The following is a 16,906-nucleotide window of genomic DNA, read 5'->3' on the forward strand; positions in this document are numbered from 1 at the left end:
TGCCTTTTATTTCTTTCTGTTGTCTGATTGCTGCAGCTAGGACTTCCAGTACTACGTTTAATAAAAGTGGTAAGAGTGGACATCCGTGTCTTGTTCCTCACCTTAGGGGAAAAGCTCAGTTTTCCCCTACTGAGTATAATGTTAGCTCTGGGTTTTTTATAGAAGGCCTTTATTTTGTTGAGGTATGTTTCTAGTCGCATACCTCATGGGTATGTTCTGAGGATTCAGTGATAGTGTACCCTTGATAATGCATGTGATCAACAAATGAGATTCTCTATCAGTCCTATGTTTTGGACTCCATCTCATCCAGTATTTTCCCAGGATACAACCTCTTGTTAACTTGTTTTCTCTTTCCCAAATTTAGAATTCTCACCGTGATGTCATTTCTTCTTCTTAATCCATGCTTTTCAAATCCCTTCTCTGGGAATGTGGGAGAGGACCACAGATGAAGAGAGAAACCCAAGCATCTGATTCTAGAGAAGAGGAAGGCCCAGAGGTAGGGAGAACAGGATGTTTCTGTAGTAGGAGCTCTGTCTAGATCAGGCAAAAACGTTATAGCCCAGGGGAAGAACAAGGGCAGAATTAGCAGCAGTGCCCTCTGTACCTCACAACCCCCATGAGACAGCAACAGTAAAGAACATTGAAGAACATTAAATAAACATCTCTTTATTTAAGGCAAATCCTGAACCACTAGAACAGGCATGTTTGCAGCTCTATCTTCTCTTCTGAGCGGGCAAAACACATACCCAATGTTATTAATGTAATGAGGAGAGCTGGCAGGGTGAGAAGGTGGGACCTGAGCCTTAGAAATAACCTGTTACAGATTCAACTCATGTCATTGCCCTTCCTTCCCTTCCCCCTCACAGCTCTCCTCCAGGACAATTGCCAGAGGGATGTAGTTAGAAGTCAGAGGTCATTCTCATGGCTTCACCAGCCTAGGGTCCAAATGACCTCTGTGTGACAGCAATCAGGACAGTGAAGACCAGGCTCTTGCTCAGGAATCCACACAGCACAAGAATGACAATGTTGATCACAGAGAACCTGGGGGAAAGAAGAGTTGTAAGTTGTCGCTACTCTGGCATGCCTCATACCTGAGTATTTACAGAAGTCCTTCATGCCCCTTCTCTTATTTGCTTAGGCCCTTCTAGCACCTTCCCCATACTGACTGGTCCTGTGCCTTTAGTGTGTCCCATTGCCTAAAACTACTGACTGGAAATATGTTAGTGAAGAGCATAGGGCCCATGTGCAGAAGAGGCACCGGGGAGAAGAGGCAGGCTTCTTAGGACTCTCTTCCTCACTGGGATGCAGTAGAGAGTGAAGGCTCAGCAAGGAATCCTAGTTTGTAGTCCCAGCAGCATGGTTTGCTTCCTGAAAGGGCTCTGGCCTTTCATGGCTCTGGCCTGTTTCCTCATCTGTAAACAGAAGAATCTAATCCTTGCCCAAATCTCTTCATGAACTTTTACAGATTTTAGCATAATGGTTCTAAAAGTTCTGAGATAGCATTTGTGGATACCATAAGAAGAGATACCATGAGTGAGGAAACATGGCCTATCTATACTCAGTGATATGCATACAGATTATAGCACAACCAATCTGCATGATAGGACACGGGGCAAAAAGAGAAATAGGTGACAGTAAAACAAACAGAAACCTAGATATTCACCTAATGTTATATACAAATTTAACATCTAAGGAATTTGGCAGCCCAGGAGGTAGGCAAGGATTGTTTATTTTATTATTATTATTTCTGTGTGTGTGTGAGTGGGCAAAGCGATAGAAGTTTATTAAGCAGAACTACAGAGAAAGCTCTCAAAAGTGAGAGAGGTCCCGACAGGGTTGCCCAGGATTATTTAATAAATAATCACGTGGTATCTGGATTGTAATATGAAGAAAAAGTCATCTTTTATATAATTTATACCATTTAGCAAAATACACCCCCACCCCCAAGATGGACTAAAGATTTAAATAAAATGAAAAACAAAACACCCACAAACACCTAGAAACGTCACCAGAAAATAGAATCAAGCACATTAAGGAATAAAGCAAAGCAATAATTTAAAAATCAACACATTTACCCACACAAAACTTAAAATCAAATGTATGAGTTCGCAAAGGGGGAAATGACAGAATGGTGACAGAAAGCAGCAAAGGCCCCTTTCTGCTGAAGTCCCTGTGGGCCTGTAGCACTGTCCTCCCTGTTCTCCTTGTCCTCCATGTCTTCCATCACCTGGAACTACATATCCCAGCGGCTGGTCAAGTTCAACCCCTGGCAGCTCCTGGCCCCTCATGGTTAGTGTAGCGCCATCCACAGCACAGATGCAGTCCACTTCTCCAAGGCGCAGCTCAGCTTGACCTTCAAGTCTCCTCTGTCCTCTCAGCCCTTTCACATATTCATGTGTGGAGCTCCTGGAGGGTGTCCACTTTTGAGAGCCAGCACACACCCCTTTCTGAGGCTGCACACAGGCCACCAGACCACCGTCCCCACTCCAGGGCCTGAAATTCATATGCCCCTGGGCTGCCCCTAACAGAGGATTGGGAATTCAGGCGTATAAATACTCCAGCTCCCCCAGCCTCTGATATAGACAAGTCCCGTGGTCCTCCAGAACTGCCCTTCAGGACTGAGCCCCAAAGACTCAGCTTGGTGATGACACACTTGCTAAGCTTCCTTCTCTCCTGGTCTCACTTCCCTGATGTATTTACCTGAGGTCATTTCCTACATTTGTACAAGACTTTCCCCACTGCTTGCTTCCAGGGAACCCACCCTAAGACAGAGTGACAGTGGCTCCCTCTGAGGTGCTCCCCACCCCATCCATCCCCAGATTAGAAGCCCCCTTCTTCCATTACCTAGGCAAACAGCTCCCTGTACTAAAACATTTCTTTTTCAAACAGCTTGGTGGCTTCTGCTTCCCTGATTGGATTCTGACTGATAGAATAGTTTATATTATTAATAAATAAAGTTAATAGAAGAGGTGCAGCCTCTATGTGGGTAATAGTATGTACTCTCAATTTATATGCTGGAAAACCAAAGTAACTTTTAAAAAGAAAAATGTTGATTCTCACTGGATTGTTTACTTAGTCCACAAAGATTTAATAAGCACCTATTATATACCAGGCACTGGCGCCAGCAAAACAGTTGTTGGGGAAGTGGTGGGGGCGGTGGGAGGGGACAAAGTTCAGAGAGGCACTGCCTCTACCTTTGTAGAGCTCCTAGTCCATAGTAAGAGAGAAATGAAAACAAGTGCCAGTTCACATCAAATTTAGTAGAAATATTTTCCAAATCCCTGTAGGCAAAGGATCCCTGTGGTGACAACTGCTTTACTTATATATTATGGATCACAACACAAATTGTTTCCAACCTTTGGAGGATATTTGGCAATATGTTTATAGAGCAATATAAACATTCATATTCTCTTAAGGGAATTTCCTTTGAATAAATAATTTAAAAGAAAAAAGACATCTGCAAAAATGTTCATCTCAAAGTTATCAATACCATAAAAAATTAAAACAATCTCAGCGTCTAAAGCAAGTCAAGATGTAAGTCATGGCTGGTTCATTGAGCAAAGGATGCATTTGTTGAGATTATAATCATGAACTCTAGGTAGCAACATCAAAGGATAGTTTTAGCATAGAAAAATAATAGCAATGTTTATAATTATAATTACTGCTATATTAAATATGTATGAACATGAATAAAGACTACAAAGAGAATGTGGAGATCAGACATGTTAGATTAGTAGGAATATGGATGAATATTTCTCTGTTAATTCAATATTTAATAATCAACACATTCAAAGGTAAGTCAACATTTAATAAGAAACTGTAAAGAGGGTTTTGCATGCAAAGTTAATGGTTCTTAGCTTTGCCTGCACGTTAAGAAATCTCCTGAGGATCTCATAAAAAATACTGAGACCAGCCCCATCTCCAGAAGTCCTGGTCTACAGGAGGGCACATGCATCAGTATTAAACACAAACCAAAGCAAAAGCAAACACTCCGGTAATCCTAACATGCTGCAGCCACTGAGAGCAGTTGGGCTAGATTATCATTTCCAGCTCTGCATTTTCTAGCCTCCCTATAGACAAGGAAACAAGCTACAAAGAGTTCATGACTCACCTAAAGTCACACAGCCAGCCAATCTGGCTGCTATTAGAACCCAGGGGCCCTTACTCCACTATACCATTAGGCTGATGGGGTTGGCTGAGACCTACTGGAATTCAGCAAAGACATCCTTTCTCTCTTCTTGCTCCTCTAGTGTGCAAGAAAACAAGGTGAGCCAGGAAGAGTGAGCAGTCTCACCAACAGTCTCTTCCCATTCTAGCACCACCCCCTTCCTCCCCAGGGATATTTCACCAGAATTAGGTGACTCAAGTCTGTCCTGCCCTCCCCACAACCCCATCCATCATTCCCCACAGCTTCTCAAGCACATGGACTCAGAATTAAAACAGTAGGGCCAGAGACCTGAAACCATAGCTGGTGACATTCGTCACATTTGTGATGTTGACTCCAAAGTCAGGAGAGGAGGTGTCAGCAGTTGATTTGGGTGGGAGTTGGGTCACAGTCCTGGGGCTGGCAAGAAGCGTGCTCTGGGCCTTGGTAGTGGTAGGAGGATGGGTGGAAATCTGAGCCAAGTTCTGGGTAGGACTCTTGTCTGATGCAGTGATGCCTAAAGGATCGGCAAGAAGACACATTGAGTAAATGTATGGATAAGTTGAGGATGAATTTTTGGGAAGTGGGTTGGTAGATGGAAGCATGGAATATTACTCAGCCATTAGAAACGACAAATACCCACCATTTGCTTCGAGGTGGATGGAACTGGAAGGTATTATGCTGAGTGAAATAAGTCAATCAGAGAAGGACAAACATTATATTGTCTCATTCATTTGGGGAATATAAAAAATAGTGAAAGGGAATAAAGGGGAAAGCAGAGAAAATGAGTGAAAATATCAGTGAGGATGACAGAACATGAGAGACTCCTAACTCTGAGAAACAAACAAGGGGTGGTGAAAGGGGAGGTGGGCGGGGGGTTGGGGTGACTGGGTGACAGGCACTGAGGGGGGCACTTGGCAGGATGAGCACTGGGTGTTATGCTATATGTTGGCAAACTGAACTCCAATAAAAAAATTAAAAAAGAAGAAAAAGAAAGAAAGAAAGAAAGAAAGAAGAAGAAGAAGAAGAAGAAGAAGAAGAAGAAGAAGAAGAAGAAGAAGAAAGGAAGGAAGGAAGGAAGGAAGGAAGGAAGGAAGGAAGGAAGAAAGAAAGGAAGAAAGAAGAAAGAAAGAAAGAAAGAAGAAAGAAAGAAAGAAAGAAAGAAAGAAAGAAAGAAAGAAAGAAAGAGAGGAAGATGAATAGAAGGAAGGCAGGAAGGCAGGCAGCCAGGAAGGAAGGGAGAGAGGGAGGGAGGAGGGAAGGAAGGATGGATAGGTGGCAAGGCAAATGAAATTGAGGAGGGCAATGAACATGGCCATTCATGAAGCAAGTTTTTCCTTTGCTAAGATTAGAAAATTAGTGTGAAGTCAGCCTGGGTCAGAGACAGGAAAAAGGAAAGAACTAAGGAAGAAAGGCAGAGAAGGGAAGAGAGACAGAGACAGAGACAGAGAGAAAAGAGGAGGAGGGAGGAAGGTGGTTAAGGAGGAAGAGTGGGGAAATAAAAGAATTCAAGCTATTCCTATCACTGGAAATGCACTTGCCTGCTATTCTTCACCACGTTCTTCAAGAATAACTTGCTGATTACTCAAACTTGTACCATTCTCTGCCTTGTCCTCACCTGAACCTGTAGCATATTGCTTTTTAAATTATCTATTATTAATATATTGCATATGAATTTTATCTCCCTTAGGGTTAGGATTCTCCAGGTGCCAGAAACTTGAGCCTTCTTCTCTTTCCTCTCCTTAATTTCCCTAGTTAACATCTACTGAGGCCCTACTATGTGCCAGGTACCACATTAGTTGCTAGGGATACAGAGCTGAGAAAGGCACAGGTTCTTTTACTCAGAGATGAACATGGGAGGCATTTAAGTAAACTGGCCACTACTACCCAGTGAGACAGCATCATCTATGAGAGGGGACATGAAGTGAGCTCTGTAGCTTTGCTACCAAAAGTGGGGGCCATGGACCAGCCTCAGCAGCAGCAGCAGCACCTACAAGCATATCAGAAATGTGGAATCTAGGTCCCATCCTAGACCTATTATATCAGAGGCTGCTTTTGAAATAAGATCCCCAGGTGGTTTGTACCCACAGTAAAGTCTGAGAAGCACTGCTTTTGGAAGCACACAGGAAGGCCATCAAATGGACCCTTCGGAAGGAGATAATGGATCACAGAGGCATCCCCCCAAAAAAATTTCCATTTGGAAATCTAAAGAATGAGACTAAATTATCCAAGTCTATCACTCATGTTTCACTATACCCCATTTCTTACAATAGCACCTCAAATTAAGCTCTGCTACCCCAAGAGGAATCCCATACATAGAAGCCCCTTCTTACTTTTGGGCCAAATGCATCTCAATGACCTCAAATGAGAGACAAGGAGCTTTTGGGAGAGGCCAGGCTGCTAGAAATTCTGAGCCACAGCCTTAGTGGTGCTACCAACACTGCCCATACCCTCACCTGGCCTGGCTCTCCCCCATTCTCCTATACCAGATCACTCACCCTTGGTCACCACCAGGCGGACACGGGGGTACAGGATGTCAGGGTTCTTCTGAGGGTGGTAGATCACACACTGATACAGTCCTGAATCCTCCACTTGAAGATTAGTCATTTGGACGTTCAGGATGGCCTCGCTGGGGATGTCTTCTAGGAAGTACCTGCCTCTCTGGACTTGACTGGTATCCCCTGAAACATTCTCTGTGAAAATCAGTGTCAGGGGCTTCTCTCTATCCATAAGCTTCTGCCAAGCTTTCTGGCTATAGGTGTACTTCCAGGTGGAGGTGGTACATTTCATATTCAGGGTGCCTCCCTCTGCTAAGACATACTTTATTTCATCTGGTTCAGTTGTAGCTTGGAGTTCTGTAGGTAGGGAATAAGAGTTAGACTCTATGAGGAATAGTTTTCCTCTCTTTGGAAAAAAAAAGAGAGAAATCACCTCTCTTTCTTGTTCAACCACTCATTTTTCAGATGAGATCCTCAAGGCCTCCAGAGAACATGCAAACTTCCCTGCAAGCCAGCACTAGATCCCAGATCTTTTTACAGCACTCCTGTTCTTACTCCAAGAACTAGACTGCATATTTTTTGTGCAAACTTTCATTGTTTTGAAAGGGAAAAATTGTTTTTGAAAGGGAAAAATTGCCTGATTGGAGGCAGAACACGGTACATGTGCCAAGACCATGAGTGATAGGGGTATAATGGAAGGGAAGATTATAGAGGACATACAAGGTGATGAGTAGATGTGAAGACATGGTAATAATGGACAGTGATTCCACTAAACAGCTAGGAAAACTGCGTCTAAGTAGGGGAAGGAGATCTATTCTGGTCTAGTCCAAGGGAGCTTTGCCAATGGGAAGACCAAGTTGAGAAGAAGTAAGATCTTGATCTGTGTTTTTGGCGACACAACAAGGCTCTATAACTTATCCACGAGGTCTACAGAATATTCACTCAAGCCTGGGTTACTTTCTTCCGTGGAAACCACCAAATAATGGACTGGACAGTAATGTTGGGTCAAACTGAGGGTCAGGCTACCAGTACCTACAACCACTACTCTTATTATTAATACTACTGCACGTGCACACACACACACACATACACACAATTTTATCCTTGGGCAGTAGCTCTGAAAATGCCCATTGAAAAATGCTAATCACGACCCCTTTAATGAAGCCCCTGGGCTATCATCACAGCCCACCTATGGACTCCTAAGGATTTTGAAAATGAAACCAGGCCAATTCTTCTGTGACCAGACTGTTTCTAAGGAAATCTAAAAAACAAGCTTCCTGGAAAGTCATCTGAATTCTGGTCAGAAATTCTGCTCCAAGAGACAGGCAAACGGAGGCTGAAGGCTATCTTAAGCCAACCGTGGCTCACTCATTCACTCACTCATTCATCAATCAATGGCTAAGAGACTACTGTGTGCAAGGCACTGTGTTGGGCTCTGAGAAAGATACACACCTCCTCTCTCCACCCTCTGTAACATTAATGTTATAGATAAGTTATTTGTCAACTCCCTGGGCAAAGTGGATAGTATGGTCTAAATGTGTGTGTTCCCCGCAAAAGTCATATATTGAAATCCAAACCCCCAAGGTGATAATGTTAGGAGGTGGAGCCTTTGGGAGACGATTGGGTCATGATTGACCCTACAAAAAGGATTACTGCCCTTATAAAAGGGGATGCAGAGAGCACCCTCACCCCGTCCACCCAGGGAGGACATAGTGAGAAGTCCACAGTCTGCAATCCAGAAGAGGGCCTTCACCAAAATCCAACCAAACTGGCAGCATGATCTTGAGCTTTCAGCCTCCAAAACTGTGAGAAATAAATGCCTGTTGCTTATAAGCCACCCAGTCTGTGGTATTTTGTGATAGCGGCCCAAGTCGACAAAGAGAGTAGGAGTTACAGGAGTCTGAGACTGTACACAAACTTGCCTATCTCTTGTGAAAGAAGACAGCAAGGACTCAGCACTGAAGTACTATCTGCATGCCATTTCTTGCACCACTGCAAGAAAGGAATTCCTTATGTTAATAAAAAAGAATAACAACTTCCTTCTATTGCTGTTTTTAAAAGTACTAGCTCATGTAATCTTCCTAACTTTATCGTTAAGCTTCATATTTTATAAGGTTGATACTACCATTATTCCTATTTCAGAGAAAAGGAAATTGAGGCACAGAAAGGTTATTTAACAACCCAGAGGTTATTAAGTGATTTGCCCAAAGTTCCACAATAGAAAGTGATAGAGTCAGGATTCAAACCTGGCTAGTCTGACCCCAGACTCAGCTTTAAACCCCAGAGCTGTGTTGCCCAAGGCAGCTGTCTCGTTGAGATGAGAGCAGTCCCAGCCCACGCCTGAATAGGTACCTAATGATTCTGTTCCTTAGGATACAGGAGTTAGAAGGAGATTTTAGGTTATCCCAAAGCCACCCTCATAGGACCCAATGAAATATATATCACGGGCTTTCTTGAACACAAGTACACAAGCATCTACCCTCCATCTTCTCCTAGTTCTGCTTTGGAAAAAAACATGATTATGACACAAGTGAATGAGAACCAAGCTCCCATCTGCCTATATGAGTTATTACCCCAGCTCCAAGCAGGCTTAAAGTGCCATGTGTGTGCAGGCTCTGCAAGGTGACCTTGCTCAAAGTAGTAGGTTCCTGGAAAGCACCTTTTCTCTGTAATCTTCATGTCTTTCCACAACAAACTCTTCTTTTTACTTGTTATTGACATTTTCCCTCTCTTTGTTTTTTTTCCCCAATTTATTCATAAGGATTAGGAGGGGAACAACTAAAGTCCCAAATGCTTCCATCTTTAGGAAAAGTGTGAGCTGTACAAGAGAAGTGAGGGTGTGGTGATGGGGCAAACCTGCAAAGCCAGGACAACAACACCTCCAACAGCAGCAGACAATGGCAGCCTGGAGTCACAGCCCCCAGGAAAGTGAGCATCAAGCCCCCTCTTTTCCTTTCTGTTCTGCTATTCCTCAGCACTAGCAGATTTCCTGGCCCACAGTAGGCTCCTGGGAAATACTTGTTGAATGAATTATGTCTTTTGGGGTTAATAGACGGTCACATCAAAAGCACAAATATAACATTTGAAACAAAACTTCAAATGCAAACAAAATTATTTTGGATCATGTCAGGTTTAGATTTGCTCTAGCATTTTCCAATCCAGAGTTGTGTCTATCTTTGCCAACATCAAAATGCACAGATATCCTGTTTCCCTAATTCACCCGTTCTATTTCTGTTCTCAAGGCCATATACAGTCTCCTGTTCTGTTAAGTTTGGGTAGAGAGACCCAGTCTGGCAAGTCTTCTGGTTGGCTCTATGCTGGGTAGCCACATCCTCCCCACCCCCCAGAGCTTCCAAAGAATAGGGAAGCTTTTCTCATGGTGGGATCTCCGAGGTTTGGGGCAGAGGCCTCACCTGCTCATGCCTCTTCCTCGCCTCACCTGAGATGAAGAGCAACCAGAGCAGCTCCCAGAGCCTGGCCTTCCTCATCCTTCATGTGCGCCAACACCAGCTGGCACTGATGTGCCTGGGACACTCTAACCTCGAAGCTCCAGAAAGTTGCACAACAGGATATGAAGCCATTCTTGGGAGGTGCTGAGGTTGATGCTCTGTTTTCGTCATCGGTTGTCTTGGCTCCAGATGTTAGGGACAACACAGAAACCCAGAGATAGGGTTTGAGTGTAGCCTTTTCTGAATTCCAGTTTCCTGATCTCTGGGAATAATGACAATTACCTTTTCAAACAATCTCACAAAATTTTAGTGAGAATAATACTTTTGTGTTAGCAAAAGTGAGGCATCACTATTATCAGGGTACTAGAGGGCCACCTTGCCCTCTTGAGGCCAGCTCTTAATCCAATCCAGTTCAGTGTAATTAAGAGTGCCAAACATGGGAGGGATGGGTTGGGATAATAATGCCTTGCTTTTAGGGTTATTGTGAGGATAAAATGGGGGTCCTTATGGAAAGCACTCAGTACTGTACTCAACATACATAGTTTTTTACACTCTCTCCCTACTCACCCCCACCCTGATTTCCTTGGCTTTTTCTGACTCGAGGCTTACCCCCTCTTTACTGGGATGGCCCACATCATACATTTGCCCTGAGCCTCCTGTCATAGACCTGGCCTCAGAGCTCATGGAAGTGTAGGAAGCCCCCTAAATTATTTGAGATGACATGGCAGCCATTAAACAAGAATAGACTTAGAAACAGAGTGACACAGGACAGGACAGTGATGAAAGAAGGAAAAATTCAGCAGTTGCCATACCAGAAACAATAAAAGGCAGATTTGACAATGTGAAAAATCAATAACAAAAAAGATTCACTTCAGAAATACTCCCAAATGTTGGGCAGCCCCAGTGGCTCAGCGCTTTAGCGCCGCCTTCAGTCCAGGGCATGATCCTGGAGACCTGGATGGAGTCCCACGACAGGCTCCCTGCATGGAGCCTGCTTCTCCCTCTGCCTCTCTCTCTCTGTCTCTCATGAATAAATGAATAAAATCTTAAAAAAAAATACTCCCAAATGTAAAACAAATATAAGCATTTTGAAGATCTCAGAAATATATTAGAGGAAAAGTCCTAAAAAACTAATAAATAATTTACAAATAAGAGATGTTTTTGAAGTATAATATGAAACAGTGGATCATAAATGAGGATAAAAATGTATATTTAAAAAATACTTTCAGGGATCCCTGGGTGGCGCAGCGGTTTAGGCGCCTGCCTTTGGCCCAGGGCGCGATCATGGAGACCCGGGATCGAATCCCACGTCAGGCTCCCGGTGCATGGAGCCTCCTTCTCCCTCTGCCTGTGTCTCTGCCTCTCCTTCTGCCTGTGTCTCTGCCTCTCTCTCTCTCTGTGTGTGTGACTATCATAAATAAATAAAAATTAAAAAAATACTTTCACTGTAGTATGGCAACTGAAGAATACCATATTGAAAATTTAGAAGTTGCTAAGAGAAGATACCTAAAAAATTCTCATCACACAAAATAATTCAGTAACTATGTAGGTGAGAAATGTTAACCAGATTTGCTGTGGTGATCATTTTGTAATAATACAAATATTGAATTATTATGTTGTACATCTGAAACTGATATGTGTGAATTATACTTCAATTAAAAAAACACTTTCTAGATCTGAAAAGAAATCTGCAATTTGAAGCTGAAAGTCCAACAGGAACAAGAAAAAATTCATGAGACCAAAGAAGTTTCCAGGTGAAAATTGTCTAATTTAAATAAAAAGATTCCTTGCAAACTGGTACAGCCACTCTGGAAAATAGTATGGAGGTTCCTCAAAAAGTTAAAAATACAACTACCCTTTGACCCAGCAACTGAACTACTGAATATTTACCCAAAAGGTACTTTTGATTCAAGGGATATATGCACCCTGATGTTTATAACAGCATTATCAACAATTGGCAAATTAGGGAAAGAGCTCAAATGTCTATCAACTGATTGATGGATGAATGTATAAATGAATGTATGGCTGTATACTCAGCCATAACACAGAATGAAATCTTGCCATTTGCAATGACATGGATAGAACTAGAGTGTATTATGCTAAGCAAAATGAGTCAGCCAGAGAAAGACAAATACCATATGATATCATTCATATGTAGAATTTAAGATACAAAACAGATGAACACAGAGGAAAAAGAGAGAGAGAGAGAGAGAAGCAAACCAGAAAATAGAATATTAATTATAGAGAACAAACTGAGGGTTGCTAGAAGGGAGGTGGATGGAGGGATGGTCTAGATGGGTGATGGTTATTAAGGAGAACACTTGTGATTAGCACTGGGTGCTTTATGTAAATGATGAATCACTGAATTCTACACCTGAAACTAATATTACACTGTATGCTTACTAACTGGAATTCAAATAAAAACTTGACAAATTAATTAATTACTTTTTAAAAAATTCCTAACTGCTAAACAAACAGGGAAAAAAAAACACCTTGATTCCTTCAAAAGAATTGAAATGAGCAGGACTCACATTTCTTCTCTAAGCAACAAATGCTAAGAGACAGTGAGATGATGTGTAAAGAACATTATGACTAGAATTTTACACCCACACTGATTGCTATTCAAGTATGAAAACAACTAAGAGTACGATTATGTCTGCAAATTAAAAAAAAATTCTAAAGTTAACTTTGACTTTTTAAGCTAAAACTGTGAAATGTAGCAATTTCTAAAATATACATAGTAGTGGAGACATTGAAATCATATTATTACACCCTGCAGAGATTATTACAGTTAAGGTTTTGCTAAAGTTCCTTCTATGTTCTATAAATGATATCAGAATCCAGGCTTCAAACTGCGCTTGGATTGAAATTTCAGAGACGTTTTGAAATTTTCTGATTTAGAGAGAAGCCTGCATGATTTTTTATAGGGATGAGTCAGATTAGTACAGTTCATTTAATAAATCCCTTTTCTTACAACAAATTCCACATTTAAATGAATAACACATTTTCTAATTTTTTATGTCTTTGGATACTTTGTTTCGAGAATCAATTTACTGGAATATTAAGAGAGAACTTTCTTTTTAGCTGTATTAGTTTTTGCTTCTTATACTTAAAGCCTCTGTCATTTGGTGTGTATACATTTCAGATCATTAAATCTGGGTGGATTGATATTTTAATCATTATATTGTGTCTGTCTGTGATATTTTCCTTGCTCTGAAGTCTACCTTAATCGGATATTAATACAGCCACTTCTGCTTTTTAAAAATTTAATGTTGGGGGCACCTGGGTGGCTCAGTCGGTTATGCATCCTACTCTTAATTTTGGCTCAGGTCATGATCTCAGGGTCCTGGGATCAAGCCCCAGGTTGGACTCTGCGCTCAGCGGGGAGTTTGCTTGAGGATTCTCTTTCCCTTGTCCTCTGCCCCTCGTCCCTCAAATGAATAAATAAATCTTTAAAAAATAACTTAATGTTGGCATGGTATATATTTTTTTCCATTCTTTTTCTTTCAATTTACCTAATCGTTGACTTTGAAGGGAGTTTCTTGTCAGCAGTATCTGGTCAGATTGTGCTCTTTTATCCACTGTCTTTTGATAGGCATATTTCAACAATTTAAATTTAAGGTAATTATTGATATGTTAGCACTTGATCTACCATTTTATTACTTTCTATTTCTTTCTTATTGGTTCTTATTTTTGTGTTTTTCTTTTGGGAACTTTTAATTAAACAGTTCAAGAAGGATTTCTGACTATTACAAGAAGTGGATTCCTCCTTCACATCATCCTAACTTGAGATGGCACCTCAGTGTGTTTAAATGAGAATAAAGTCTTTCTCCACCTGTCCTGTCTGCTTTATGCACTTAAGGTAAACAGAATGTAAATATCCTCTACTCCCTTATCCATTAGTTTTCTGAAGAGATGGATGACCCACGCAGTATCTTAAGTTCTCAAACTAGTTTTCCCATCAGGCTACTGTCTCTTAAGCCTTCTCATTAAATCACCATGGGACTTGTGACCTAGGGTTTCTTTTTATTTCATTGAGGCTGAGTAAACAATTCTACTTTCACACTTAATCCTTTGGTGGCCAGAGTACCAGGAAGGTTTATTTTTAAGGTACCATGAGCCTTTTTGTCAAAAGCCTACTTTTATCAAACACTATTTTCCACACTATCATGAAAGCCTGTACAAATATTATTCTGGTCGTTTTTTTTTTTCCTTCAGCAAGTCACTGGCCCAAGTCAGTATGTCCTAATCATCATGATGGGGTAAGGTAACAGTTTCTTTCTTAATATGGTTAAGCACATATCTATTCTACCCTCACTGGAATATGTGTGTGATACCTTTTGACAGTGAGATTATGTATATCTTCTTTTCTGGCTGAAAAGAGGGCCCCACAGGTCTAGGACACAGATCTCTGAGATCTGGAGCTTGGTCTCTGAGAAGTTCAATGAGGACTTTAATGGGAGTGGAAAAAGCTTTAAACTGGCACCAACTACAGCTGCTGGAAACATACTGTCCTTGTCTTGATGAAATGTATTGCCATGCAACACTCAAAGGAACAAGTTGCAACCATCCTGTCCCCCTCCTTCAGTCCCCCAGTCTTCCTCCAGTCCCCTTATTGACAGAGGACAATAGGGAACCAGTGGGCAAAGAAGTTGGGTTTCAGAATCTCAGCTCAGACTAGGGTAGAAAAAGGTTTAATCAGAGAGATAATAGCTGGATAACCAGCTCTCGCACAATCAATGAACAAGGCTGCCCTAGTCATAGGATGGGAAACTTTTATGAGTCTTGCTGATAGTGACTTTGAACATGGAACAACCTTTGGATTTGGAAACACTTCTACTCACTTTGAAAACATGCATACAATTAACTGTGAACAACATTTTTTTTTAATTTGGGCAAAAAATATCAACTTATATATAGCAGTCATTATTTTGTAAAGGAAAACATTCTATTCCTTTTTGAATTCAGTAAAGATACTCAGCTTTTTGAGACTCAATTTGTCTTAACAGACCGACTGCTATTTCATTTTTGATGCTTATGTAGTGACAATTTTGCCACTGAGGTCCTTTAAGCCGGCTTTTGTTCCTTTCATGACCACATAGGATGTCAAATATGTCCTTGCTTGACAGCAACAAGATGCCACAAGCTCATCTTAAGTTCTCCCTTCCCAATATGGAATCAGCCACCCTCCAAGAAGCCAATACACTTGAAGAGGAGAACAGTATTGGAAACCAATCTCTGGGACCAAGTGAGGACCATTAGTTTTTTCTCATAAGTATTATTGTTACTGAGGTAACCCTACTTCAAGCCAGTTTAGAGGAAGAGCCAGAAAATACTTTTTTTTAAAGGTTAATAATTTTTAAACTTCCCTAAAGAAAACCTCAGGACCAGATGACTTCATTGGTGAATTCCACCAACCATTTAAAGAAGAGTTAACACCAATCTTTCACAAACTCATCAAAAATACAGAGAGGAGAGGACACTTCTCAACTAATTCTATGAAGCCAGTACTACCCTGATACAAAAACAAAGACATTACAAGAAAACTATATACCAATATCTCTTATGCATATAGACACAAAAGTCCACAATAAAACACAATAAAACTGAATACAATGGCATATAAAAAAGAATTACACAACATGACCAAGTGGAATTTATTCCAGGAATGCAAGGTTGGTTAAACATGTGAAAAACAATTAATGTATTACACCATACTAATAGAATAGAGAAGGAAGAAACACATGGTCATCTTGACAGATGCCACTGAGGTCCTCAAAAAGCATTTGATAAAATCCAGCACCTTTTCATGATTAAAAAAAAAAGAAACTTTCAATAAATTAGGATAAGAAAGGAATTTCCTGGTAAAGGGCACCTAAGAAAAACCCATGACTAACATCATAGTTAATGGTGAAAGATTGAAGCTTTCTTAAGATCAGGAATAAGACAAGGATGCTTCTCTTGCCAATTCTATTCTCTATTGTACTAGAGATTCTAGTCGGGGCAATTAGGCAAAGAAATGAAGTAAAAGAAATTCAGATTAGAAAAAAATGAAGTAAAACTATCTCTATTCACAGATGACCCAAGCTTCTAAATAAAGAATTCCAAGGAATCAAAAAGCACCAACAACAAAACAAAACAAACAAAAACAGCACTAGTAAATGATTTCAGCAAAGCTGCAAGATACAAGATCATTATACAAAACTCAGTAGTATTTCTACGACTAGTAATGAACAATCTGAAAATGAAATTAAGAAAGCAATGCCTTTACACTAGCATCCAAAAGTATAAATACTTAGGAATAAATTAAACAAAAGAAAGATAAAATGTATACTGAAAACTATAAAATATTGTTGAAAAAAATTTTAATCTGAATAAATAGAAAAGCATCCTTGTTCATTGATTGGAAGTCTTAATATCATAAAATGAAAATATTCCTCCAAATTCATCTGCAGATAAAATGCAATCCATATTAAAATTCCAATTTCCTTTTCTTCAGAAATTGACAGCAAGTACTGGCATAAATATGTACACATAAATCAAAGAATAGAATTGATAATGTAGAAGTAAACCCAGACATCTATGATCAATTGATTTTCAACAAGGGTAACAAGACAATTCAAAAGGGAAAGGATAGCCTTTCAACAATTGATTTGTAACAACTGTATGTCAACATGCAAAAGAACACTGGAGGGTATTATCCTGGGTAAAGTAAGTCAATCGGAGAAGGACAATCATTATATGGTTTCACTCATACAGGGAATATAGAAAATAGTGAAAGGGATTGTAAGGGAAAGGAGAGAAAACGAGTGGGA

At 40.7% G+C, this 16,906-nt stretch overlaps 1 protein-coding gene across 2 annotated transcripts; it reads right to left on the minus strand.

Moving 5' to 3' along the window:
* Positions 1-646: 646 nt before the first annotated feature.
* TREM1 (triggering receptor expressed on myeloid cells 1) lies at positions 647-10,203 on the minus strand. Of its 2 annotated transcripts, none has more exons than XM_025418729.3 (4): positions 10,082-10,203; positions 6,643-6,999; positions 4,457-4,661; positions 647-1,041 (listed from the first exon to the last, which is right to left on the minus strand). In XM_025418729.3, the coding sequence occupies exons 1-4, from the start codon at positions 10,128-10,130 to the stop codon at positions 936-938; spliced, it is 717 nt and encodes a 238-aa protein (XP_025274514.1). In that variant the 5' UTR covers positions 10,131-10,203; the 3' UTR covers positions 647-935. The 2 variants fall into 2 exon arrangements, with proteins under 2 accessions (XP_025274514.1, XP_025274515.1); XM_025418730.3 differs by having other exon boundaries at positions 10,056-10,193.
* Positions 10,204-16,906: the final 6,703 nt, after the last annotated feature.

This window comes from Canis lupus, chromosome 12 (genome assembly GCF_003254725.2).
Source record: "Canis lupus dingo isolate Sandy chromosome 12, ASM325472v2, whole genome shotgun sequence".
Lineage (NCBI taxonomy): Eukaryota > Metazoa > Chordata > Mammalia > Carnivora > Canidae > Canis > Canis lupus.